This window comes from Synchiropus splendidus, chromosome 17 (assembly GCF_027744825.2).
Source record: "Synchiropus splendidus isolate RoL2022-P1 chromosome 17, RoL_Sspl_1.0, whole genome shotgun sequence".
Classification (NCBI taxonomy): Eukaryota; Metazoa; Chordata; class Actinopteri; order Syngnathiformes; family Callionymidae; genus Synchiropus; species Synchiropus splendidus.
This window is the reverse complement of record NC_071350.1, coordinates 6,640,967-6,667,922: the sequence shown is the minus strand read 5'-3', so window position 1 is coordinate 6,667,922 and position 26,956 is coordinate 6,640,967. Positions and strand designations below refer to the sequence as shown.

Sequence of the window (26,956 nt, the reverse complement as noted above, 5' to 3'; positions counted from 1 at the left end):
CTGCTCAGCTGAGTCTTAAAATAAAGACTCCGTCTGATCTTCTCCCTCACAAATTGCATTAATGTAAATGTAATGAAGTTATTTCTTCATTTTGAAAGCCTTCCAACATAGACCAGGCGTCCAGAGTGGATGGCAACATTTGATTGGATGAGAGGTTTGCAGGTTTAGTGTTTGATTTACTTAGTCACAATCTAGTTTTTTCATTTTTCATTTCATTTGCAGGTGAGCTACTAGTTGCGCTCTGCTCTCCCTGACTTGCTGTGGCAAGCCCTGAAGGGAAAACAAAAGTCTGTCTTAAACCAATCTCTTCTCTTTTAAAGAAAACTTCTGGTGACTTTCTTGCCCTTTAAAATTTCACGTGAGCGACGAACAAAAGGACCAGGCACAAGGAATCTTCTAAACAGGCCAACTGAATCTGGCTTGAAGCCATTCTGTAGCGTGGGAGAAGTAAAAGAGCCCACGTCTTATGGAGGCCTCCCATTACTACAGCAACATAGCTCACACTGCCCAGCGCCGTAGACACTGGTTACCATGGAAATACCAGCTTCACACTGGCTACTGATGAACTCCTCCCAGGGCTCAGTCTTCTGTGCTCCAGTTTAAGTGTAGAGATTTATTTTGGGGTTCATCTTTCAAAATAAACAACATGACTTCTTAATTATTCTAATATTTAAATGGACTGTATTTTTTGGAATTGACTTCATGGAATATTTTTCTTAAAGGTTTGTATTTTCTTCTTCGTAGGGTCGGTCTTTTTCTGCAGCCCCAGCTCATTACAGGGTCGCGGTGAGACGGGAATACTCGACAGCACATGGGAACGTAGATTTAGGCTCAATGAAAATCTAATAATCTCTCTCTGGAATAAACACATTAAAACAAAGGAAACATTTTTTAGAAGGGACCAGATAAAATGCTCGCTAGTACACAGTCTTTTGGCGACATCTAGTGGCTATTATGGCAGGTTCATTCGGATTTGACTAGTCACTAGTGTGAGTAGTTCTTGAGTGAATAGAAATCAAATTGAAATACACAAGAGGTTACCATTTCAAATTTGAATATAACGTCATAAAATGCTTTGTAAAATGTGTTGCTAATGTACCAAGAAGACTAATGTTTTTGCCCTTCATCTAAAAAAAAACAAAAACAAAAAAAACACTATTTATTATTTAATAAAAAATACATTTAAAGGTATGAATAAAGCATATATATTTCGATATATTAATAATAATATTATAACGTATTATTAATAACGTTTATTCTAAGTGAAAAACAAACAAACAAACAAACAAAGCACAACTGAAGCTCTTATCCTATGTGGTAAATTACAATTCCCCAATTGCAATTACTTACATATTTATATTATATCTTTATATATATACTTATATATTTCTTAAAAACGACCGTTTTGTTGAAGGGAATAAGAGCGCGCGGCAAACCAGAGGATATTCTCGCGAGACTTGTCGTTGCCCAGCAACCTCTGCCAACAGAGCGTCCTGACTCCCAGCTGTTTTCCTGCGGACTCCAGTCAGTAAAATGAAAGTAAGTCATTTAATTTCGAGTTATTTCTACGTGTTATCACGCACGTGTTTATATGCAGATAATATTTTAAATATAATGCGAACGTAACTCGTTTAAAGTCGATGTCATTGACGTCGATTGTCATCAACTTCTCATACTCGAATGCACTTGTCGCTCAACAACTCGAACGTGCGTCGTCATGTTTACGTTTTTACTGTGTGAACGGCGGGAGATAGTGAAGCAAAGTTACTGTTAACTTGATGCTCAATGTACATGGCAAAGAGTAGAGTGCCTTACCGTGAGTTCCGCGGGTCCAGGAGGCATCGTCTGCAGCAGAAGACATGACGGAGTCCATGGAGGACTTCCAGTTCGTCCTCAGCGAGCTGCTGGTGGAGCAGAACATGGACCGGATCAGCGGCGAGTACGAGAAGCTCTTGGAAGCGCTGCGGAAGTCTCGCGAGAACGAGAGGAGGCTGATGTCCAAGTGCAGGGAGTTGAACGCGGAGCTGGTGTCCTCGTCCACCAAGGTTGCAACTGCCCTGAAGATGACCTCGGAGGACGAGACCACCATCAACCTGCTGAAAATGGTATGTGTCTTCTTGGTCATGTACACATGAACCAGTCACCTGCTTCTAAAACTCAGCAACAGGTATATATATATATATATATATATATATATATATATATATATATATATATATATATATATATATATATATATATATATATATATATATATATATATATATATATAGTAAATGTTAATCTTATTTTTTATTTTTATGTTTTATTTTATTTATTTGTTTTTCTCTTGGTCCAAATTTTTATACATATACCCATGACAGATCAATGTATGTACAATAAAATATTTTTAAAAACATTAATAATGTCATATATTCACTACAAATACAGTAGTAATGGTGACTTATGTTATTAGTCAGTTGTAGTTATGATTATATCTAAGTAAAAATGGCTTTCGCTGCAAAAACAATAATTAGTTGCAATGTATAATATGAGATTAACAATTACTAAAATAAGAAGGAAGAAAAAGGACAAATAAAATATGAAGCCCAGACAAATCCGGGGGTTTTACGTGGAGTGAGTAAACTCCACATCCATGGTTTTCATAAAAGAGAACAGCCTTCCTGTTATTTGTTTTGAATCTAACTTTCTGTGACAGGAATCAAAACAAATGATGTTTGAGACTGTTGTCTTCCTCTTCCAGGAGCTGGATAAAGCTTGGAAAATGATCGACGCTGCTCATGACACAGAGAAGAAGGACAGAGAGAGCATTCGAAACCTGAAGGCAGAAGTAGCGGATCTGATGAAACAGGCTGAAGAGAAAAGTAGTCGAGTTGTGGAGAAAGAGCAGAAGTAAGACTTGGTTGAATTGACATTTCCATTATGCTCTTTAAGAAAATGGTAGATTCTGTTTTGTTTTTGTTTGTTTTTTATTGGGATGCTATTCTAAGAGTAGATGATACTATATCCTAATGCTGCTCCTGACCTCCTACATGCAATGCAAAATAGCAAACCATTCCAGTGGAATTGTTCATAAAATAATAAATCCTTTGACTATAAACGCTTCAGAATTAGAAATCTCAAGTGAAAATATTTGCATTTGTTGGCAGCGAATGTTCACCTATGTTGGGTTTTCAGTGATTTACTTAAAGTAAACCAGGAGTTGACCAGTGAGAGGGACCAGCTGATGGTTGATGTGGAGGAGCTTCGACAAAAGCTCAACGTTGCCACGGGGAACCTGCAGAAGATGGAAGCGCAGAGAGAGAGTGTGTCAGAAAAGGTCGCACAGGTCAGTGCGGTCATATCCTCTGACTCAACCTCTGCCCACTAAACCTCTGAAATCACAACGTGATGTGACGATATGATATGATATGCAGCTCCAACAGGAGCTCCAGGTTCAGCAGAACGAGATTTCCAGGGAGATGAGGTTGAAGGAGAACCTGGACAAGGAAGTCAAGCAGCTACAAGGAGACGTGGAGGTCAAAAACGGCCAGATAAAAACCCTAACTCTGCAGACTCAGAAGGCTAAAGAGGAACAGGTCATGGTGGAGCAGCAGCTGAAGGAACTCAAGGTGACACATCCAAGTATTCAACATGTTTGAAGGAAAACTATCCAGATATTGCTCCCAACCAAATCTCTTGACTGCTGCAGGTGTTGCATGAAAAAGCCACAAAGGATTTGGAGCAGCAACAAGCACGAAACATTAAGCTGCAGCAGGAGAGCGAGCAGCTCACATCAGTCAGAGAAAATCTGTCTCTGGAAAACCAGCAAATCATGAAGGAGCTGAAGGTAAAAAAACAAGTCACATTCACCCAGCTGGTGCCGGATAGAGGTTTGATGAACTGAGCTCATGGTTCATGAGCTTTAAAAAAACCACACAACTGCAGTTACAAAGACAGACAGGATGGCTGGGAGATGTTCCCACTGTTATTAAATGAATACCTCAACCATTTAACCAAAACATTTTAAACCAGGCCAAAAAGACTTTTATATGTGAGGGTCGAGTTTCCAGTCTGTTCCTCGCAGACAAGATGGAAATAAGGAGCTGGTCCGGAGGGAAAGACAATCATTCCGATCACATTGTGGTTCACAACCATTAATATTTGATTCCAGATGCGAGAAGAGGAGGTGAGTCAGATGCGTCAGGAGATCGCCAAACAAACACGGATGAGGGAGGCCATTCAGAAGAAGCTGAATCAGATGGAGGAGCAGAAGGCAGATGTGGACGTGCAGAGAGAGACGCAGAGAGCTCAGATCTCTGCTCTGGAGAAAGGTAGTGACCTCAGCAAATGTTGTCACAGGTTCACATCAGCTCATTCTTCTGCCAGTCAGCTAGGTTTAGCTGTTGTTTTACATTTAGGCCAATAAAAAATGTGCTGCTAAAAATGAAGGGGGCATCAACAATGCAAAGTAATAGACCTCCAGGATGTCAGGTGGCAATCACTGGCAGCATGTAAGGCGACTCTGGAAGGTTCTGGAGGTGCTGTTTCCTTGACCTAAAAAGTTTGCATTTGGCCAGTAGCAAGGTTTTCTGTGTCTCCCAGTGTGATGTCAAGAGCCTGGAGGAAACCTGGCTGTCTCATCAGGTCAGAAGCAGCACTGCCACAGGCCTATAAAATGGCTACTAATGTGCTGCTCTGGCTGTCAGAAACTTCTCCATGAATGAGGGCCTGGCTCAGCTGGAGCCTGTGCTCATAGCTCAGCTTCCTCACACCACATGATGAAGCCCGTCTGATGTGTTATCTGATTTTTCCACTTTTGTTTCGCTTGATTCTGAATCCAAAGCTGTGTGTGTTTATAATTTTAAAACAACAGTGTTACCACTAAGATCTGCTGCGACATTGCTCGGTGAATGTGACGACAGCTCACTTTCTTCCTCTTTCAGATCTGGAGTCGGCGCAGAAGCAGGTTGATAGTGACAAGAAAGCCATTGAGGAGCTCATGAGAGAGAGAGACATCTTGAGTAAGGTTTGTGTGTTCACATTCAGATCTTGTTTCGGGGCGTGATCTGCGATTGAGCCATCTCTTTCTATGACCTCTCCCTTGTCGTCCTAGAATATCATCAAGGCTGTTCAGTCCACGGAGAAACAGCAGGGCCTGGTCAAGACCCTTGAGCAGGACAAGAAAGCGCTGGAGCACGAGATCAGCTGCTACCAACACGAAGCCAACAAGCAGCGCAAGATCATCCAGCAGCTGGAGAAGGAGCGCGACCGCTACATCAATGAGAACAGCAGCCTCATGCAGAAGGTTGGCGGCACACAGAAGTGAAGAGGGTTTTTGTCCTGAGCATGATTCCGATATGTATTGTCTGTCAGCACTAGGTCCTTCTAGAGCAGCTTAATGTTCATTTTTCAAGTGATAAAACATACCTACTGGATGAGTGAGTAGCCCTGACAAGTGCAGCTGTGTACTGAAGGACCCTTCTCTCAGTCACACCCATCGAGTCATGTTCTGTTTAGGCAAATTCAAGTTAAAAATATTTTCTCTCATTCCATTATTTGGTGTCAGGTGCAGCAAAGACTCGGTGACCTTGAACTGAAGGAGACCGAGTTGTTTGACTGGAGAAAGAAAGTCACCGAGGCAGAGAGCAAACTCAAGAAACAGGAAAACCTTCTGGAGTCCATTGTGTCTGAAAGGAACCTCTACAGCAAAAACCTCATTGAGTCTCAGGTTGGATCTCGCAGTTGTATATGAAGATTAATTTCCTCATCAGAGGTGAAGTCCATTTCTCCTCTACTCCTCAGGCTGATATTGCCGAGTTAAAGAGAAAGATTGCCACCATGAACAACCAGGTCAGTGGTCTGAGAGATCAGATCAGTGTGAAGGACTTGGAACTGTCCAAAGACCAGCAAGAGCAGGAGCGTTTGGAGAAGGAAATCGAGGCTCTAAAGGTGATGCTGCTGTGGAGTCAGTTGCCTTGTCACTTGTTGTCGGTGCCAACCGAGTCTTGTTCTTCACTCAGGCAGAGATGCAGGCCACTAAACTGCAGCTTCAAGAGACGAAGCAGCGAGTGGACAAACAGAAAGTAGAGCAACAAAACCTGCAGAAGGTGGTGGCCGACGGAGATGCTGAGCAGGCTCGGCTGAAAAAGCAACTGGAGCAGGTAGGTGAAGTGAATAACATCCTTCCCGTAACTGACTTCAAGATGTGCACCACACTGTGTGTCCAGGTAGCCAGCGAGAGGGAGAGCCTGGGTCTGCAGCTGCTACGGAGAAACGAGGAGCGAGCGCTGCTCTGTGAGAAGATCAAGATCCAAATGTCCATCCTCAGCAAAGGGAGCTTTCACTACAACCAGCGGATGGAGGACATTCGCCTCCTCAAGCTGGAGGTCAACAAGCTGAAGCGCAAGAAGAACATTCTGGACAAAACTCTGCCCAACACCGACGACCTCAGGTGGAGTGGAAGGGATGAAGGTTGAGTGGCCTCAACCGGTGGCTGCTATGTCTTTATCAATGGAGCGGACTGAGGTTTGCACTGAAACACGACACTGTGTTGCAGACGGGAGCTGATTCACCTTCAGAAGGAGCTGCTCAGAGAACGATCCAGGAACAGCGACCTGAAAGATCAGCTGAAGTCCATTAACATCCACCGATGGAGACGCCTGGAGGTGAAGCCAAGAAACTGCAGACTCTTGTCTTTGACAAGCAGTTTAGCTAACTCTGTCTGCCTTGTGGTGATGCAGGGCAGTGACCCCGGCAAGTTTGAGCTCATCCAGAAGATCCAAGCCTTGCAGAAAAGACTCATCACTAAAACTCAGGAGGTGGAGGAGCAGCACCAGTTATTAGAGGTAGTGCTTGTCTTGAAATACCTCAGTGATTTGGCAGTTTCACTCGCTTTTTAATGAAGTTGGCTGTCTGACGTTCACAGAATTGTTATGCTCACATGGTTATGTTTCCACTGGCAGGAGAAAGAGAAGCTGTATGTGGAACTGAAGCTGGTGTTGGCCCGTCAGCCCGGTCCAGAGGCTGCTGAGCAGCTCCAGGAGTGCCAGAGAACGCTAAGAGAGAAGACCAAGAAGCTGCAGGTCGGCCAGTCGCCCTGACTCACCGGAGTCTGTTGAAGTGCATGCTTGTTTTGTCTGACATATTTTGTTTTGTTTGGCATATTTTAAGGTATTTTGTTTTGTTTGGCAAGTCTTCCCTTTTCCTTTTTTTATATTTAATTTTAAATACATGGCACATGGCAGGCAGGGAAATTCTGAAACAGCACAGCTGATGGTGACCTCTGGTTCATGGCTTTAAGAAAAAATACAAAGAGTGTATGTTGTTATGCTTCATATCCAGTTCAGAATTTATTTTCTAACTGCATTTTCTCTATAAATCCAAAATCAATTTAGCAGTTTCAATGGCTCCACAGGCTTTAACTGCTGAGCTCAGGATGCAGGACGCCAAACTGAGCGAGTCCAAGAGTCAGATCGAGACTCTGACCGATGAGCTGGCAGCCATCAAGAAGAAGTATCTCAGTCAGAAGAAGCTCCACAGGTGAGTTTTCCATACTCTGAAGTACCAACGACTATATAAGATCAATGCAACCTATTGGTTATTTATCAGTAGAATGTCAATAAAAAACATGGTGATCTACATCCACATCTTCTGAGTTGCTGCTTCTTTCTCAAGTGAACTGAAGTCGAAGAATGAGGTGGAGACGTTGGAGCTGCTGCCTCAGCTGAGCACCAAGCCGCACTACACTGGAGGAGGCTTCAGGATCGACAAGACCATCAGAAAGTGACGTCCAAACACATTCGAAACACTTCCTCATTCTCTGCGTTATTTGATTTACATGTTGAAATCTGTCTTTTCTGACACTATTTATTTCATTTTGATGTGTTGAATGGAGATGGTTTAATGTCCAAGTGTTTGAGTTGAGTTTTCAAGTTTGCTCGACCTGCAAAGGAACTTCAAAGGTCCATTAAAAATGACTTAATGAATGAATGCTTTTCCCACCACTCGTACTACGATGCGAAAAGTTCTTATAACAGAGATACTCGCAAAAGCCAAAGTTTTGTGCAGGGTTTGTGTACTTTATTGCAGCACACATGTTCAATAAATGAACATCCTGTTTGGATAAAAGTGTCGTGTCGGAGCCGTCTGTCATCTGTGGATTCACCACTTCTCTTCAAATCCGAGGAAAACCGAGTGATTTCCAGATGTTTCAGTTTCACCACAGCATCATGGAGCTGGAGCTCAGCAAGGAACTGCACGAGTGAGGTGAACTAGCGTTGTTACTATATTGTTGTGTTGTTTTGATGTATCTACTGCTCTCACCATTCAAGGAAGTACAAGGTGGTTATATCCTTTTCCTGACTCTCTGTCAGATCAAATCTCAGATCAGTATACAGTGATCATTAAAAGACAAGTACAAACAGGTTTATTGATGACAGAAACACGAGGTGAGACCAGCGAGCGCCAGTAAAGCAAGGAAACCAGAGATTTCCTTTTCCATCGTGCGTCACTGGAGCAGCAGGTGATCAACCTTTGTTTTGTCATTGATTTGTGCCCTTCTTTGCTCAGCATCTACCGGGTTATTTCAAAGGTTTTAGCCGCTCATATTGTATAAATACAACAAGAAAAAGGCCTTTTACATAAAGCAGATCATATTGTTACACGCCACAAAGTGGAAACTAAGTGCACCAGCCATGGAGCTTGACAAGAAGTAGGTCATGTTTACTTGACTGTCTGGAATATGGAAAGTGTGGAAAAACATGTTGAACACATTTCATAAATGCATTTATGTTCTTTCTCAGCAACTACATTTGCAGGATAAAAATATTATGCATATTTCTTCTGAATAAATTTGTCCAAAAATAGTGGACATTTTGAATTGGCTTGCTGCACTTTATGTATTGAATGGATTAATTCAGAGTGAATATTTTATTTGCCCAGAATTTTGATATTGAAACTTTAAACTCCGTCCACTATTGTTGTAAAAGATCCTTAATATTTCAAGTTTATAACAGATGATTTAGGACCTTTACTAGTCACCATGTTTGAGTTATGGCTCAGGGGTCAGCATTACTTGAGTGTATTAGCATTAGAGTTTATTGATAGACTAAACCTATGAAATCTATTTAATTTATTTATTTATCTATTTTTGTTAACTTAAAATATGAGCATCAAAATGGTGACATCACAAATTGGGAAACACCAGATTGAATAAATGTCAGGAAAACTCCCAGTCTGGTGGAGCAGTACATTCACAAGAGTCACTTATGTTTATTGATAAAAATTTGAAAAGGACCCGGGATGAGGAGTCATCTCTGACTGGAGACTCGATCAGATGGTTGTTCTGAAACATCCTGTGTTTTCCAGGGATTTAATCCGAATCAATCGGGAGTTGACCAGTGAGAAGGATCAGCTGATGGTGCAGCTGGAAAATCTCAGGGACAAGCTGAACATTGCAAATGTCAACACTCAGAAGGTGGAGGCCCTGAGAGAGAGCGCCCTGGAGCAGATCTCTCTGGTGAATATAACTGTTTAGAAACTATTTCGAAAGGAACTTGAGTCTTGAATAGCACATATGACCTGCTGGTGGACGCACGACACTTCATAGCAGGCCACGTTTAAACCCCAGGCCGGGAGTTTGACACACTCTTAAGGAGAATGCGCAGTGAAAATGAATGATTTAGAATAGTTTATTTACAAAATTGCTCAATGAAATCATGAACCATCAGCTATATACGACTGATTTAAATAAGTAAGCAAATCTAAACCTAACACTCAGCTGTTATGATGTTATATATTGTTTTCTGTTGTGTATTGTAAAATACATTTGCTATGTCTTAGTTGTAATAGTTACGAAGGAACGGACAACATCCAAGACTTGTGGGGCCGTTTGTCAAATGGATCCAAAAGGATCTATTTATTATTGAAATTTTTTAAAAAAGTGTAAAAAGTGGTATGACGTTTTCCACTCTAAACATAAAACAAAATACCCCATTACCATAACATACACATAACCAACACCTTCCGGAACTTCTCAGAACAGCTCAGGTTCCGGAGCGCACACAAAGTTAAACAAAGTAAAACAATACACAGTCGCCATGAATTTCTCATGCACTGAACACACAACTTAACACAAATTAACCACAAAACCCTGGGTGACATCATGTCGCAGCTTCTTAAAGAGACAGTAACATTGAACAGCTATACTAGACTGACAAGGAGATTCTATTCTTTCCCAACCGGTTACATAGTATTTGATATATTTTTGGAATTGTATTATCACATTTAATAGTTAAAACCCATTTGAAATCAGAGCAAAAATGATCAATATTAAGGAAAATTTGTTTGTCACTTCAGAGTTTTGTTTTTCATCATGACTTCTTTACAGTCTCGGAGTCAAAGGTACTGCCCAGCTCTGACTTGAATTCTTGGATGATAACATTTCACAGTTCCGTGTTTGCAGCTCCAACAGGAGGTCCAGGTCCAGCAGAACGAGATTTCCCGAGAGGTGAGGCTGAAAGAGAACCTGGACAAGGAGGTGAAGCACCTCCAGATGGAACTGGAAGCCAAAAACAGTCAGATCAAATCCTTAAATATTCAAGCTCACAAGGCCAAGGATGAGAAGCACATCACCATGCAGCACATGAAAAGCCTCAAGGTATAACGTCGGTACCGCTCCGTCCCCGTGTCACGTCCCACTCACGTTTTGTGCTGTCGCAGACATCAAATGACAAAATGAACAAGGAGCTGGAGCAGATGTTGGCGAAAAATGCAAAGCTGCAGCAACAGTGTGACCAACTGTCCTCAGCAAGGGAAACCCTGACTTTAGAGAATCAACAGAAGTCAAAGCATCTGAAGGTAAAGAGTGGCACCTGTGCGAGGATGTCCTGCTCCCTGCACACACACGTGAATCTGCGTTCTTTTCTCCTGGTAGATGAGAGAAGAAGCTGTGAACCACCTGAACCAAGAGATGGCCAAACAAATACGGATGAGAGAAGGTCTCCAGAAGAGGCTGAATCTAATGGAGCAGCAGAAAGCTGATGGAGACATGCAGAGGGAGACGCAGAAGATCCAGATGACTGGTCTGGAAAAAGGTAGACAACTACATGCTGTTCAATTATAGCACTTTTCACCCTGATAAATTGAAAATACTAGAGTGGAAATTACCTTGTTTTTTGAGTTTTTCGCCACAATTGAGGTACGGTATTAAGTAGTAATGGGCTTATGAGGCTTCATGAAACAGTGCCTTCATTTTCAGAGGCCAGTAGGTGGCACTATCTGCTCTATAATCTTGATACTTCACCGACCAATCCTCAGATCAGTTATCAACTGAAAGTGTCACTTGCTGAGCTGTGAAATTAATGTACTGTTTCATGAAGCTTCATCCGGTAAGTAGACAAGTAGTGGAGGAGCTGAACATTGTGGTCAGTCCATAAGTTGAGCTGGATGAAGGAGGACAGCTAGATGTTCACGTTGGTCGCCATGATAGTCCAACCACAGTGAGATGATCATGAGTGTCTGCAAGAATGTGTGACTCCCAGCTAAGTTGATCTCTCCCCTTCTGTCTAGAGGTTGAAGCTTGCCAAAAGCAAAGCGAGGCCGACAGGAAAAACATCGACGAGCTGATCCGAGAGAAGGAAATTCTGAATAAGGTGTCGAACTCTTTGTTTTAAATTGAAGAGAGTAGTTGTCACGCCATACATGTCCTCCTAACTGCAGAACATCACCAAAGTGATCCAAGCCACCGAGAAGCAGCAGAGCATCGTGAAGATCCTGGAGTTGGACAAAAAGGGTTTGGAGCACGAGATCAGTTGCTTCCGCCACGAGGTCACCAACCAGCGAAAGGTCAGCCAGCAGCTGGAAAAGGAACGTGACCGCTACATCAATGAGAACTGCAACCTGACCCAGAAGGTAGAGCTGAGTTTTTCAGGGCGCCATAGCTGAGTCGCGGGTCATTCACCGAACCCCTCGACCTGCAGGTGCAACAAAAAATGGACGACCTTGAAGTGAAGGAAACAGAGCTGTATGACTGGAAGAAGAAGCTGACCGAAGCTGAAAACAAAATTGTGAATCTGGATAACCTGCTGGAGTCTGCCGTTTCCGAAAGGAACCGATACAGCAAAAATATCATCGAGTGTCAGGTGGGTTCCTCAGTCCGGACGCTGGGAAGATGAAGCGATAGTGAAACACTCCTCTGTTGCAGGCGGAGATCGCGGATTTAAAAAGGCGAATAGGAACTATGAACAACCAGGTCACCGGGCTGAAAGACCAGCTTTCTGCGAAGGAGCTTGCTCAGGTCAAAGACCAGCAGGAGCACAAACGACTGGAGAAGGACATTGAGGCTCTTAAGGTACTCACACACACACACATCCTTTTTTCATTATTTCAGTCCTGATCGCTTATTCGGAAAAGCTGCAAACTCAAGTCTGACATTTTGGAAAGGCCACTGAACAGACTCTGTACGGCTGAAATTCTCAGTTTCAAAGCAGCAGGAATACTCAATACAATGAGTTTAAAATAAACCTTTATTGACCTCTTCATGAACCGTGATGTCGTATGAACGTGTATATTGGCAGCGGAAGTATGGCCGAGTACAGTGTTTGCCGAGATACGTGGGCTACATACAAAAGGTGGCAAATTTTTGCTGCGAAAAAAGGTCTCAGATTTGTTCATCTGTGAGTGATCCACTTAACTTCACTGACAAGCGAGAATACAGACTGTGACCACACACCATATTTTCACTTTACTGCGCTAGGAGCCACTTCAGCTGCGAAGATGCACAGGCGTATTTTCTATGACGTCAACTATAAATGGATCTATACAGTACACATGCTGCGTTCCAGTTATCCTTGAAACCACCAAATTCCCAGCTTCACCCGACGTTGGATTTTTCCACAGATGGTGGGAGGCAACCAGAAAGCAATCAAAGATGGCTGCTCAGAGTGTCAACAGCGAGGAGACCTCAACCTGATGTTACTGTACTGTAACCTAAAATGTTAATTCTACAATATGGACCATGCTCTTGCTAGCAGTGGCCATTGCTAGCCTGGTCCATCCCTGAGACACTGTTTGTGGAGTGTCTTCCTTTGGTGACTGGAAAGCACTAAACTCAGGTGTGACGTCATTTCCAGCTCGGACTTCCCAATTCCGAGGTCTCTAGAACGCACCATGTGTGGAACTCCCCCAACAGCGTTACACAGATCAGCGTGTTCCAGTTATTGACGTCGGCGAATAAGACAATGACGTCCACGAAAGCTATTCTGACATGTGCCTCGTCTGGATGGAGGTAACTTCTGGATAAATACGTGGTCCGTTTATAACTAGAAAACCTGCTGGATAGATTAGAGTAGATGTCCTTTGTTAGTCCCACACTAGGGAAATTCAACCTGTCACAGGAGGGAATGACAACATTAAAGATACACAACAAACATCAGTGACATCCAGAAAGCATCAGCGTACAATAAAAAAATGAAGAGATTTGAGTGAATTGTTGCTTCTTTTGTAGTCCACTAATTCAAAACCTCTACTTCCTGTTTACACAGGGAGAAGTGCAGGTGACAAAATTGCAACTCCTGGAAACAAAACACCGAGTTGAGCGACAAAAAGTTGAACAGCAGAACCTGCAGAAGATCATCGCTGATGGCGACACGGAATTGTTCCGTCTCAAAAAGCAACTGGAGCATGTAAGAATTTGAAAGACCACCACCGTTGTTTTCCATTTCAACAGCACTGTCACGACTATAAAGACTGTTAACGTTTATTAAGTGTAGGTGTCCTTATAAAAAGTGCAATTTTAGCTATTTTTCATTGTGCATGTAACATAGGAACCTTGCTACGTGCTATGAGGTGTCGAAAAATTGTGTACTTAGGTGAGGCGTTGAGTGTAAGTTGCTAGTTTTCTGCATGTCACCCTGCCTCAGCTGTAGGAGGAGAGATGTCAGATGTGGCTTGACCGTCTGCACGCAGGTGGTCAGTGAGCGGGACGGCCTGGGGCTGCAGCTGCTGCGGCGGAACGACGAGCGAGCCTTGCTGTACGAGAAGATCAAAACTCAGCAGTCCCTCATCAGCACGGGCAGTTTCCACTACAGCCAGCGGGTGGAGGACATCCGTCTCCTCAAGCGGGAGATCAGCAAACTCAACCACAAGAAAAACAGCCTGGAGAAGAACCTTCCTATGATGGAGTGCATGAGGTACGGAGAGAGGTCAGAGAAGTCAGAAAGGCTCGGTTAAACACACGTCTGTTGTTTCAGGAGGGAACTGTTTTCGCTGCAGAAGGAGCTTCGCAAAGAGAAAGCCATGAATCGGGACCTGAACAAACAGCTCATGACTGTGAACGTTCATAGATGGAGGCGACTAGAGGTGACTTGTCTTGTCGGGCTGCGGGAGCGAGGACGTGTCTACATACGCTTTGGGTTATTTGTGTGGCAGGGGAGTGACCCCGGACGATTCAAACTCATCCAGAAGATTCAGTCGCTCCAGAAGCGACTCATTGCTAAGACCAGGGAACTGGAGGAACAGTACTTCCTACACGAGGTAACACGTGTGTTTTACTCTTTATACTTTGTGTTTTATGTTGTAAATCAATAATACTGTATTTTATTTGGAGCCATAAACTGTAGAAAAGTGACTACCGTAATTTCCAGAATATAGAGCGCACAGGAATATTAGCCAGTGGACAGGTCAGTGGTGCACCGGCTTAAAAACAATTTTCAACACTAGTTTTGAAAATGGGGTCCAGCATCGAGAGTGAGGAAATAGTGGAAACTAGCTGCGTAATACAGAGCCTCTTGATTTATCCACGCTGCTCTCACTATAGACAAGGTGCAGCTGTACAGCCGGGATCAAGTCCGCAGCCAAACCCCGACTCACTTGTGTTCATGTCGGACTTTTCAGCTGAACGCACTTTGTCTTGAGACAACGTCTCACATCTTTTATTCACATTAAAGTCCTCAAAATGTGCTGTTTTTGCCCGCATATCCAAAGTTCAGACACCACAGCTGGTCTCAGCTGCTGCTTCTCGATTCCAGACCTCCAGGAGATCGACTCTGTTGACGGAGCTGTGGACACGCAAGCGAAAACAGCGCATTTTGAGGGCTTTAAGGATAAATAAAAGGCCACTGATGTAATCTGATTTCATCCATATAATAGCCACGCTGTTGTTTAAGCCGCAGGGCTCAGACTGGAAGAAAAAAGTAGCGGCTTATAGTCCGGAAATTACGATAATTCATGCACACATGACTGTATACATATATTTTTTTTAGGATTTAATATTTGGAATTTTAAATTTTCTTCCATCTTTGGTGCTTTTCTTCATGGTCCCATGCAGGAAAAAGAGAAGCTGTATGTGGAGCTGAAGCAGATATTGGCCCGTCAGCCAGGACCAGATGCAGCTGAGCAGATCCAGCTGTGTCACAAGGCATTAAGGGACAAGAACAAAAAGATCCAGGTAGATCAAGTACTGTACTTCTGGACAATCGTCCAGAAAAAATAGCGGTAATTCACCATTTTAGGTCATTGGTTTCATACTGATGTTCCACACAAACCTGTAAAGTACATCCAATAATCCGGTTTTGGTTCAACAAGACACTGTGGAGTGCAAGGTACTGATGCGGCTTTATGAAACAGTGTCTTCATTTTGTGAGCTCAGTAGGTGGCGCTCTAGATTTAGGATTTTAGAGGAGAGACTGCCATCTGGCGGCCTCTGAAAATCAGGACACTGTTTCATGAAACCTTGTAAGCCCATTACTACTGATGGGTAGATGAAGTATCATGAAACCGTATTTCAGGGTTGACGAAACAGTGTCCTATTTCTCAGCGGCCACTTGATGGTGCTCTTGGTTTACAAATGATGTGAGGTTCCACTGAAATAGTTTGAATAGTTTGAGTTCACATAACACTGTTTCATGAAACCTCATCGACAGATCAATACCCACAACTAGTCAGAGAGGGGGGTCAGACTGAGCAGCAACAACCACAATGAAACATTAAGAGGCACAAATAGCCATAACAGTAAAACAGTAAAATATTCTTGCGGGGTGTTTTTTTGTTTTTTTTCCCCTCCAGTTAGAAATGTAGGAATGATTTGATACTATTGCGATGTGTTTCGAGGCTGTAAGTACTGGGGACTGAAACACCACACAGCAGGAATCTCTCAAGCTGTTAGGGTTGCAGCGGCTGATTTTTTTGTGTGCTTTTAAAATATTGCTCTTAGATGTGATGTCATATAGAGTGGTGGTGATCTTAACTCAATGATTTCATTTTCTCTTGCAGTCCAAAACACGGTCTTACTTGAACGTTCACGCTTGTTTGATTCTTCAGGCGCTGGCTGCCAAGCTGAGCATGCAGGACGCGAAGATGAGCGAGTACAGAAGTGACATGCAGACGATGAATGAGGAGATGACCACCGTCAAGAAGAAGTACTTCAGTCAGAAAAGGATTCTGTGGTGAGTTCAAGGTTCAACATGGGCGAGGTATGAAGGTGGCAGCTCTACAGATATTCAATAGATGTCTTCTCGAATAATTGTCAATAATGGCGGCAGAGAGAGAGGAGTTTTTCGGCTTTGTGTCTGCCGAGCAAAGGGTTGTAGAACTGAGCATGTTTAAAAGACCTGCTGCTCTTCGTCCCTCCACAGCGAGCAGAGGCTCAAGAGCACGGAAGCTGGACCTCCAGCCTCACAGCAGCCGGCTCCTCCCTGAGGAGAGGATCCACCGGTGACAGTGGGGAAGAGTGAGAGGCTTTTTGTTCTCACTGAGAATCCTGCGCCGTCTCTGTGATGAAAATAGTTTTGTTGCAAGCAGGTAACCAGCAGTTTTTAACATATTTTTCTGATTGCGATGAACAAGATCGAACACATTTATGATATTTATGATTTATGTGGTCGTCATATGAATTGAATTAAATAAAAATAGCAAAATGAGGAATATTTTTATGAGTAATTTTTTATTAAAAATTTCATTCATTCTTTCAGTCTTTGAAATCCCTTTGAATATCTCATGGTTTGTTTTTTTCCTTTCATTTTTTTTGCGTTTTTATTTTTTACATTTGTGGTTATTGTTATTTCAACTTCATAACATCTACAAAAGCTCCATATTGTCGTGATCATTCATTGTTTTTGGGAATGTGTGGGTAATGGGTTGGTTTGTTTATTTTATTTTATTTTTTCAAGTTGTAATGTACATTCAATATTGCATTTTGTGATCTTTTGTAATAGAAAACCAATAAAGAATAAGAATTTTTGTACTCTCACTGGCCACTTTATAAAGTACACATGTTCAGACACTCACTACAACCATGGTGTATTGCGCACCATCTCATGTCGAACCCTGAAGCAGATGACCACAGCAGGTGTCGGGCTCACTGAAATAAGACAGTGGATGACTGGAAATCAGGTCTCATGAATCTCAACATCTGGGTCAGAATTTGGAGTAAACAACAGGAGATCTTTGATCTTGCCCGTCTTCAGACTGGCACGACACCATCCATTCTCTGAGTTCTATCTCAATACGATAGAGCTCCTTGGAACGATGTCTGTTTTCAAGCTCCTGCTGACATGTCCTCACCGTCGAGTCAACAATGTCCAGTTTCACTTGTCTCTCTTCATCTTGCTGACGTTTTTCTTCTTAAAACTCTGCAGCTCAGCGGTCAACTTCTGATTCTCGATTTTATACGCGTCGATCCTCGACTCGAGCATTTTCAGCTCCTGTGTCAGCGTCTGTTGGATAAGAGTATCACGAAAGTGAGTGTCGTGGTCACCGTGCTGAAGGAAACATCACAACAAGGAAGAAGTGCCTTCCTAAGTTACCCAAAATTGGAAAAAAGAATCAAACAAGAAGAACTGCTAAACCTTTGTGAGGAGCTGCGACTGAGTCCAAGCTAAAAATGGTCGAGCAGAGATGTGAGAAACAGAACCTGGACTTTCTTGGACTTGTCTTTCAAGGACCATCGCAGCTGGTTGAGCTGCTCGACTGCTTCTGGCCCCGGCTTCCGAGACAGAACTTGCTTCAACTCCACGTACAGCTTGTCCTTCTCCTTGTTTGCGATTCATGGAAGAGATGAAGAAAGCGAGTGAAGAGAATGGCCGCTGGTCATCCTTGGTGAGCAGCGTAGTCTCCTCTGGTCCAACATTTTGTCTGTAGCCATTAGCATTGCTGTTAGTGATCCCTGTTTCTTCCAGTTGCCGTCTCCCATCTGAAACTGTTTGAGGAGATCAAGGAAGAAAGAGACTCTGACCTGCAGTAAGTTGCATTGCTTGTCAATCTCCTGTGTCTTAGTGATGAGGCGCTTCTGTAAACCCTGGATTTTCTGGATGAGTTCATACTTCTCCGGGTCACTGTCCTGGCAGCAGAATGAAAAATAGCTTAAAACAACCTGCCCTGCATGGATTCTATAGGGTCTTGGACTAGGCCTCAAATGTGACACAACAAAATGTGCTTCACCTCCAGTCGCCTCCATCGGTGACAGTTGATGGAGTTGAGTTGCTCCCTGAGTTCAGTGTTCCTGGTCCTCTCTCGGAGCAGCTCCTTCTCCTTGTGCACCAGCTCTCGCCTGAACAAAACCTGTCGGTCAATGAAGACTGAATTCAAACCCACCGCGCTCCCACCTCAGGTCCTGCTCTGCGTTGGGGACCTTCTCGTCGGCTCGAGTGTTTTGCTGGTTGAGGATCTCCAGCTTGAGAAGGCGGATGTCTTCCATCTGCCTCTTGAGGTGGACCATCCCTTTTTTTAACATGGACTGATGGATCTTGATCTTGTCGTACAGCAGAGTGCGCTCTTCGTTTCGGCACTGCAACATTGACAGCAGAGTGTCCCGCTCGCCGAAGAACTAGGGAGGAGAGTGATTGAAAAATCAAAATAAAGAGTGTGTTTTTCCATTTGACTTCGTAGGTTACAGTTATTTTTTTATTACAGTTATTTCAAAGTCGAAGCGGGGAGGAAATAAAAGTTGCATTGTGAAGCCTGAGAACCAACTCAAACGTCCAAATATGGCTGACATGACTGTTGACACAAGGGTTGGAACATTATACACAAAGTTTGTGAGAGTGCTCAGTTATCCGGGTCATCACGCAGCAAAGGTTTGGTCAGAGTCGCTTTCTTCCTTGATCTCCTCAAACAGTTTCAGATGGGAGACAGCAACAGGAAGAAACAGGGATCACTAACAGCAACGCTAATGGCTGCAGACAAAATGTTGGACCCGAGGAGACTACGGTGCTACAAAGTATCTGGAGTCTTTCATTTGGTAGTTCTTCAATGTTCCTGCTCATGTTTTCCACCCACTTTCTCTCAAAAAGTGATTAGCCACCTAGCATGCTAACTATTGCTACCCATAGAAAACCTTGTACAGTTCCTCATCCATGTGCTGCTGTATATAATGACCCATGTTCGTACGTACTTCCATATGCAAGTCATTTTTGGATTAAAATTCAAACCAAAAGTGGCATAAAATAATTCTTTTTACACTATTGAAAGTCTCCTAAAATCCACTGGTAAAGAGTTTTTGAGAAGCCCGGTGAAGTTGGTATTTCTACTGTTAGCATCACTAGCATCACAAAAACAAACAAACAAACAAAAAAACGTCCAGAAATGCATTACCTCGTCCAGACTTTCTTGCATTTTCTCATCATCCATATCACTGTCCATAATATAATTTCCTTCCATTGTTTCCTCTGATTTTTGTTCTGCATTTTCTTCAACCGGGTGTCCAGCGTTGTATTCAATATTTTCTTCAGCTTCTTCCTCTTGTTGCTCAGCCTTTTCCTCAGCATGTTGCCCAACATGGTGTCGAGCCTCTTGCACAGGTTTGTGTTGAACTCGCTGCTGAGCTTTGTGTTCAGCAGCCTGTTGCTCGGCATTGTGTTGAGATATTTGCACAGTTTTGTGCTCAGCCTGTTGCTCGGCATTGTGTTGAGATATTTGCACAGTTTTGTGCTCAGGCTTGTGTTGGACTTGTTGCACAGTTTTGCGCTGAACTTGTTTCTCGGCTTTTTGCGCACCTCTCATCTCAGCTTTTCTTTCTGCTTTTTGTTCTGCCCTTAGCTCCGCCTTCAACCTGCAGGCGTGCTGCTTTGTTTGCTCCAGCAGCATGTTCACTACTCGCAACTCCTCCTGTTGTGCAGCAAAAAAAGATCACAAACACATGTCCAGTAAAAAAGTTATAGTGTCAAGATGCAAACCTGAGCCTCCTTTAAGTTTTGGCTGTAAAGGTCCTTCTCAGATGTGACGCCTTCCAGGTGCCTCTCTTGCTGTGAGACTTTAGTCTTCCAGCTCTGAATCTCAGCGTCCTTCAGTTCCATGGCAGTTATCTTCTCTCGTATCTGTGGGGAAAAAAAGAAGCCTCTCATCTCAGTGCTGGCTCCAGATAAATCTTTCAGTATCAGCAATAAAAAAAATAAAAATAAAAAAGCATGGCCTGCCTGCTGCGTGAGGTTATTTTTCTCACTGATGTAACGGTCACATTCTTCTTCCAGCTGCTGGATGATCTGACGCTGCTTCACCTCCTCATGGCGGATGCTGTGCATCTCTTCCTTCAAGGCTGACTTGTCCATCTCAAGGAAGGACAAACAATTCTTCTGTTCTTCAAGCGCCTGCCAAAGCAACGACAGATGACGCCCTTAAGTACATCCAAAGATGTAGATGGAAATATAACTGGGCAGTTCTAACTACCTTCATCATGCTTTCCTTTTCTCTCTTCAGCTCCTCCACCTCCATCCTCTCAGACTCCACTTGTTTGTGGGACGATTCAAGATCTGCAGGAAGACAAAAGGTGCCATTTTTCCCCTGAGGTTACATCATTTTCTTGGAAATTGCACCTCATATTTCTGACTATACTTTATGCCGGAGTCATAACATGACAAATGAAGTGTGAGATTTGAAGGCGTACCTTTCTCCAGACGAGCGACCAACGCTCTGTTCGTCTCCTTCTGCACCTGCACATCAATTCTGTGATCCTCCATCTCACACAGTGTTGCCTGAACCTCCTCTCTCAGCTTGATCTGCTTGGCGATCTCCTGTCGCAGGTGAATCATGTCCTCTTCTCTCATCTGTGAGAAGGAGGAGGATGAGACGTGAAGGAGTTTCAGTGGATTGAAGAGAAATAGGGTGGTGATCGACTTCAACCCTTTTACTTCCAGCAACTTTTTAAACTCATTGTAAAGAGGTCAGAACAATTGCTACCATTTAGTTGATGTGTGCAGAATGAAAAATAAATAAGATATCAAAACACTTTTAAAAAATCAAAATAAATAATATTTATATATATATATATATATATATATATATATATATATATATATATATATATATATATATATATATATATATATATATATATATATATATATATATATATATATATATATATACAAACACATTGAGGAGGAGTCCCATCTTTTTAGGAGCAAAAGTGCTGCAGCGTAAAACACCATTTAGAGGTCAAACCCGGTCAAGAGTCTGAGCAACTCATGTCCGGTGTGGTGTCCTAGTGTGTGTGTGTGTACAAGGTGGATGCCGACAGACCTTTAGTTGCTTTGCACTTTGCTGATTCTCCAGAGTGAGCTCCTCCTTGACTGAAACCAACTGCTCACACTCCTGCTTCAGCTTGGAGTTGTCCTCCTGCAGCTGCTCCAGCTCCTTGTCCTGGTGTTCCCTCCAATTCAACTCCTGGGAGATCCTGTCCTGCACCACCAACATCTCCTTCTCCAGCTGTGAAGCACACTGCTATGTCCTGATGGATCCATGACCTCTGAGTGGAGATGGAAGTCCATACCGACCTCAGGGACCCGTTTATAGGCGTTGTCTCTTTCGGCCTTCACCTTCTGTAGCGTCACGGTGGCAATACTGATCTTTTCCTGGAGTTCATCCACGTTTCTCAGCAGCTCATCCCTCTCATGGGTCAGCTCCTGGTTTATCTCAAGTAAATCGCTGCAGAAAAACACAACCCTTCCTCAGCCACGTGCTGTGCTTGATAGCAGAAATGTATTTGTTCATCACCTGAGACTTTTCTCCAAGGCTTGACTGCTTTTGTCTTCAACCTGTTTCGACAGTCCTGCGACTTCCTCTTTTAAGTTGCGGATGGTCTCTCTGTCCTTCTTCTCCGTGTTATGAGACGCTTCGATCATTTTCCACGCTTTGTCTAGCTCCTGCCAACGGAACGTTGGTGAAGCTTCAGTACTGCACTTCGGCGTTTTTTATTTCCGCGTTCCAGACGCAGCAGAGCTTTTTTTTTTAAGTTTAATATCCTTGTAAGAAAAGCATGTATTGGTGAGGCCAGGCCCATCAGGGAATCATGTTTTGTGACAGAAACCTGCACTTTAAATTCAAATAAAAGGCTTGTCTTATGTAAAGAACTTTTTTCTCATAAATGCTGGTTAGAAAAAAGCTGTTTTCAATATGTTTTACGAAAAATTATGTCTTTATGTTTCCTCACATACTTATGTTATAAATCCTTAAGACAAGGTATTTAACCCTTGTATACAAGTGACGTTTCGGAGTCTCACTGTAAGAGTACTGCACATACCTCCCTCAGGAAAAAGAAGGACTTCTCATAATCCTTCGACATCTGCACGGCGATGTCCACTTTAACGCTGAGCAACTCATTCAGCTCCCTGCTGTTGGTCATGAGCCGTTTCTCGTTTGCGTGGGATTTCTTCAGTGCGTTGAAGAGACGCTCGTACTGCAGGTAGATGTCGCTGTTGCCCCTGTCCATGGCTAGGTCATCCAGGACTCGCTGGAACTCCTCCAGGGTTTCATCCATCATCTCTGCTACTGCTGCTTGGGCTGGCTCCTTGGACGCAGAGCAGCGATGCAGAGAGTTTATCAGATGCATTTCAACCTTTCAAACACTTGGTGAGCTTGTAGAACAAACAGTAAGTCAAAGCGAATAGTTAGACTAGGGTTTTCTATGTCATACGTGCTTTGCCCTCTAAGGGGCTTCGCTATTGGTTAGAGGGCTGCGAACGTATTCATAGAACTGAAGTTACGTTCAGTAACTATTATTTCTTCACATTATACTTGGGGCATACTGTAATACATTTTATGTGCTGTGGATTAAAGTCATGTTTTGATTTTTGCCATGGAAGTGAGGAGGGGCCCAGATGTAGCGGGTGACAGAGGAAGTCCACAGAACCGGACAGGTTCATATACAGGAAACCCAGTTTGACTAGCACAACCCACTAGAACACAAACATTGAGCCCAGAACACTCCCACTACACCAATGGGCTTTCAGCTAGGAGGGCATCTGGGCGTCTGCAACACATGAAAAAATGGACGCCAGATTCTTGACCGTAGCTTGGCCGGCAGATGCCGCCATATACCAGCGTAATCTGGCAGCCAAGCTACGGTCAAGAATCTGGCGTCCATTTTTTCATGTGTTGCAGACGCCCAGACGCCCTGCCACCTAAAAGCCTGCCAATGGGTAAAAAGAAGGAGCAAAAGCACATCAGTGATGCCCTTCAAAATTGTGGCTACCCACATCTAAAGGGAACAAACGGTACAAAGAGGAAAACCCGGGAGAACAGACAGACATTTTGAGGGGAAACTATTTCTGACGGGGACAAAACCCCAATCGAATGACTTCAGAGGAGTGCTGCAGAAAGACTGGAGGAGAAAGGATGCAGAGAAGGGAAGTGGGTCAGCAGCAGGGACTGAAATAAAATGGCGGTTCTCCGCAGGTATGACCCCTTTACCTCCGCCAGAGAAACCGCCTGTTATATGCAGCAAGGGGTCGAGGTGAGCCTGGACCCAGAGACCTCAGGTGAAGCATCAGCAGCAGAGAGGAAGACAGTATTGTCCACTTACGGCTGAGACAGGAAGTGCAATGTCATACCTTAGCAACGGTGCATCACCTTCACAGAGGCGTCCTCCCTGAACACTGTACCCAGGGTGGAGCAGCACCTGCTGCTGAACCCTCCACATCCACTCCCCAGAGGTGTACACCAAAATCTATCATAAAAACAAACTATATGCCATAGTTTCCAGGCCACGCCCTCTAAATCTAAGAAAACATGGAATGTATTTATTTGTCTGTTTGCATAAGCTACACTGGTCTATAAGCCACAGGTGCAGCAGCGCCGTCTTTGCCATAGAAAAGTCGGGGATTCCTGTGTACCAGGCGGGTTAATGATGAAAACAAACTTGACAATATTTATCGCGAGCATCATGCCGCGAATATTATTAGACTTGTCACATCAGAACACTGGTATAAGGGATGTTTTATTTACACTAAAGCACTCAATGCGCTCTTGTCAGTCCAGCTGTGGAGGCGGAGCTTCAGTGATGTTTGAGCTTAGCTCCCCATTCTCGTGTCCAGTCTCCTCCAGACAAGATCATTTCCACCATTCTAACCGTATATTGTCATTTTTAATGTTAATAAATCGAATTAGATTGCTGAATTTGGGAAACAAAATATCTTTCCTCAAAATCCAGATGAAAATGGCACTTTATTTGAACTCATAGCAAAGCAGAGTCGGTTAGCAAGCAGCAAGAGAAACATTGGTCAATGGTCAATGAAGCTGTGAAATATAATGGAGAAGAAAACTGCAAGAAGAGCCAAACAAGATGTTCCTTTATAGTTGAAGAATGTGGAGTGTCGTGACATCCCAATGCTCCTCAAAACCAGGGGTAGTTATCAGCACTGAAATGACTGAATCTGGTATTGGATTTTTTTTCCCCAAGAACCCATCCTATCTATTAACCCAAATGCGTGACATGCGGTAATGTCTTTTTGATTTTATGATGGTTCACGTTTGTTTTGTTTCAATGTTTTTGCCATGTGGCACTTTTATTTCTGCCATTAATATTTACTTTTTAATAAAGCCAAAGCAGCTGTGCACAGCTTCAGTGTTTTTGGTATCAGAACAATATGTAAAGATGAGTTTTAATAAAATATCTAAATATATCTATAATGCGCCTCTGTGATAATTCAAGTGTGCAGCACAGCCTCGCTCCAAGTGTCACACTACATTGTCTCTGGAGGGTCAAAAAGGTGCCAAAATGTCTGAATGAGAAAAGAAAGCTTTTAAGAGCTGTTGAGGATGTTACTGGTTTAACCCACAAATAATTTAGGGTTTGATACCAGAGTTTCTCAAAACATGTATAAAACCTTACCATGTTAAAAAGTCTTCTCCAGTGAGTGGATCTGAAATCTGAAAGTCTCTGTTCAGGTCATCAAAGCTATTTGCATGACGTACCCTTCCCTTCACATTTTAAAAGTTGCAACTCATTCAACTTCATTCCACACGTGGACTTTGCTTAGAGTGTTTTTTTACGACACATTTTTATAGGTCTGAAGTGATGAAAAAATACAGGCAATATCAAAGAGCATGATTAAAGGTGGTCGAGATCCAGTGAGAGTTGAGTGACACAAAACTAGAAAGACACATGACGATGAGACCAAACAAAGACAAAACAATAACTTAAGGCCAGTCTTGTAGTCTCCACCTAACACTCTATTTTTCACATTTTTTCTCGCAATAGACATGAAATTCATATTAAATACTCCTTGATACTTTTTTCTAAATATTTTTGGGCATGTTACATCATATTATTTTATAACTGATATAGCTTCAAATAAATTACAAATTACCAAATAAAACTGAATGACAATGATGCATCATATATACTGTCTAAATATTTTTGAATTTATTTTACAATATATGAAAACAAATTGCTTTGGATTTGTATGGAAAATGTATTGATTATTTTATTTTTCTTTTAAAAGTGTTTTTTGCTGATTTAATGGTTTTGCACATAATTTATCAACATTGTAAAAATATCAATAAAAAAATCCTCATAAAACAGGTTTTAATTTGACATTACTTCCTGGTGAAACAGGAAGTAGCTTGATGCTAGCTTGCTAGTTATGAGTTATAAGATGCTAAACTGCTTCATTAAAAATATAGTGTTCAATTGAATTAAATTTTAATTATGTATAATAATTATGAATAATATAGTTTGTCTAGTCCTGTGTTCCACCCGCAAATGTACCAGGCGTCACCTGCTTTTATACTGTAATATCTTTGTCTTGATTAAGTTTTTTTCATTATGAACTGCTATATATGTGTAAAACTGGGTAATCACTAAAAAAAATGTGATTTTTATTTTTTAAAACAACACGGCATTTTTTCATTCTGCTTTGTCATGAGGGTGAATGCTGCTGGAGTTAGCTCAACTGAGTTATGTGACTCACCTGTGGAAGGTGAGCCCGACACTGCGCTCTTCCCACTGACAACAAGAACACGTGGAGGCCGGAATGTGTCTTAAAAAATCTTTCATCTTTAATCGGAATAAATAAAAACTGATGTAATATACACCATCATGAAGAAAACAACTACGACAAGCATACCAAGACATCTGAAGTACAAAAACTCACAGTTGAATTTGAGTGAAGTGAACAGGATTTTACAAACGCCAGACATTCTTCTTCGTGGTTGTGCCAACGTACAGTTATATAAAACATGAGCATGACGCAACAGAAAAAAAACCCAAAACAGAGCAGTAAAGCGAAAGCTTGAGGTACCGAGTTGTCTAGACCAATAGAGTTACAGAGAGCAAAGATGAGCGACATGAGAGTTCTGTGTGAAACCTCAGAGGGAAGACCCGACTCTCCCTGTTGGTATTGCATTTGGAGATTCAGAGCAAGACTGAACGGAGCAGCGTCTTCTTGAATTGAAACCTTTACATCAGTTGGATCGTCCCAGACGGCAGGGCAGGTCAGTGCGTTTCAGAACGATCTGGTATCAAAAGAGATGGCAAGAACGGTTTCATTGGCGAAGCACCAAACACAAGTCGATTATCGGATCCCCAATACTTGAGAGCAGTGAGGTTCGGACCAAGATGGACGGCGATTTCTGTTATGAACTGAAGCACCTGGCGATCACTGGAGCTTCAAACTGGCTCAGCTCATCATTCTTACTCATGACAAAAAACAATTATTTTGCTGTACCAAATATTTTTGACTAGACTCACTAAATCATTCATTTA

General features: G+C 42.7%; 3 protein-coding genes across 4 annotated transcripts; 2 read left to right on the top strand and 1 right to left on the bottom strand.

Moving 5' to 3' along the window:
• The first annotated feature begins 1,455 nt into the window (after positions 1-1,455).
• Positions 1,456-8,044, top strand: cfap58 (cilia and flagella associated protein 58). Its single transcript, XM_053847930.1, has 18 exons — positions 1,456-1,539; positions 1,836-2,105; positions 2,744-2,892; positions 3,178-3,328; positions 3,417-3,611; positions 3,692-3,829; positions 4,154-4,313; positions 4,926-5,008; positions 5,096-5,287; positions 5,549-5,710; positions 5,785-5,931; positions 6,003-6,147; positions 6,214-6,433; positions 6,539-6,647; positions 6,723-6,827; positions 6,945-7,064; positions 7,397-7,521; positions 7,657-8,044. The coding sequence occupies exons 1-18, from the start codon at positions 1,534-1,536 to the stop codon at positions 7,766-7,768; spliced, it is 2,589 nt and encodes an 862-aa protein (XP_053703905.1). The 5' UTR covers positions 1,456-1,533; the 3' UTR covers positions 7,769-8,044.
• A 594-nt stretch (positions 8,045-8,638) lies between these two features.
• LOC128748492 (cilia- and flagella-associated protein 58-like) lies at positions 8,639-17,143 on the top strand. Of its 2 annotated transcripts, XM_053847337.1 has the most exons (16): positions 8,639-8,692; positions 9,349-9,499; positions 10,445-10,639; positions 10,702-10,839; positions 10,916-11,075; positions 11,551-11,633; positions 11,701-11,892; positions 11,961-12,122; positions 12,185-12,331; positions 13,524-13,664; positions 13,948-14,171; positions 14,232-14,340; positions 14,410-14,514; positions 15,308-15,427; positions 16,300-16,424; positions 16,614-17,143. In XM_053847337.1, the coding sequence occupies exons 1-16, from the start codon at positions 8,676-8,678 to the stop codon at positions 16,675-16,677; spliced, it is 2,133 nt and encodes a 710-aa protein (XP_053703312.1). In that variant the 5' UTR covers positions 8,639-8,675; the 3' UTR covers positions 16,678-17,143. The 2 variants fall into 2 exon arrangements, with proteins under 2 accessions (XP_053703312.1, XP_053703311.1); XM_053847336.1 differs by having other exon boundaries at positions 14,232-14,514.
• Positions 16,451-25,219, bottom strand: LOC128748491 (cilia- and flagella-associated protein 58-like). Its single transcript, XM_053847335.1, has 15 exons — positions 25,082-25,219; positions 22,493-22,759; positions 21,967-22,115; positions 21,747-21,897; positions 21,493-21,678; positions 20,858-21,017; positions 20,641-20,723; positions 20,391-20,561; positions 20,151-20,291; positions 19,570-20,082; positions 18,582-18,802; positions 18,418-18,526; positions 18,212-18,316; positions 17,891-18,010; positions 16,451-17,693 (listed from the first exon to the last, which is right to left on the bottom strand). Exons 1-15 carry the CDS (start codon positions 25,082-25,084, stop codon positions 17,565-17,567), a joined length of 2,508 nt encoding a protein of 835 aa, XP_053703310.1. The 5' UTR covers positions 25,085-25,219; the 3' UTR covers positions 16,451-17,564.
• Positions 25,220-26,956: the final 1,737 nt, after the last annotated feature.

What these genes read in the sequence shown, in the direction of transcription:
- LOC128748491 (XM_053847335.1), bottom strand. An exon ending in GGTCGCTCGTCTGGAGAAAG is followed by an intron (nt 20,724 to 20,857) that starts GTACGCCTTCAA and finishes GTCTTCCTGCAG; the next exon opens with ATCTTGAATCGTCCCACAAA. An exon ending in AAAACTTAAAGGAGGCTCAG is followed by an intron (nt 20,083 to 20,150) that starts GTTTGCATCTTG and finishes GCTGCACAACAG; the next exon opens with GAGGAGTTGCGAGTAGTGAA.
- LOC128748492 (XM_053847336.1), top strand. An exon ending in CCCTGGAGCAGATCTCTCTG is followed by an intron (nt 9,500 to 10,444) that starts GTGAATATAACT and finishes CCGTGTTTGCAG; the next exon opens with CTCCAACAGGAGGTCCAGGT. An exon ending in TCAAAAAGCAACTGGAGCAT is followed by an intron (nt 13,665 to 13,947) that starts GTAAGAATTTGA and finishes GTCTGCACGCAG; the next exon opens with GTGGTCAGTGAGCGGGACGG.
- cfap58 (XM_053847930.1), top strand. An exon ending in GATCTCTGCTCTGGAGAAAG is followed by an intron (nt 4,314 to 4,925) that starts GTAGTGACCTCA and finishes TTCCTCTTTCAG; the next exon opens with ATCTGGAGTCGGCGCAGAAG. An exon ending in AGAAGACCAAGAAGCTGCAG is followed by an intron (nt 7,065 to 7,396) that starts GTCGGCCAGTCG and finishes ATGGCTCCACAG; the next exon opens with GCTTTAACTGCTGAGCTCAG.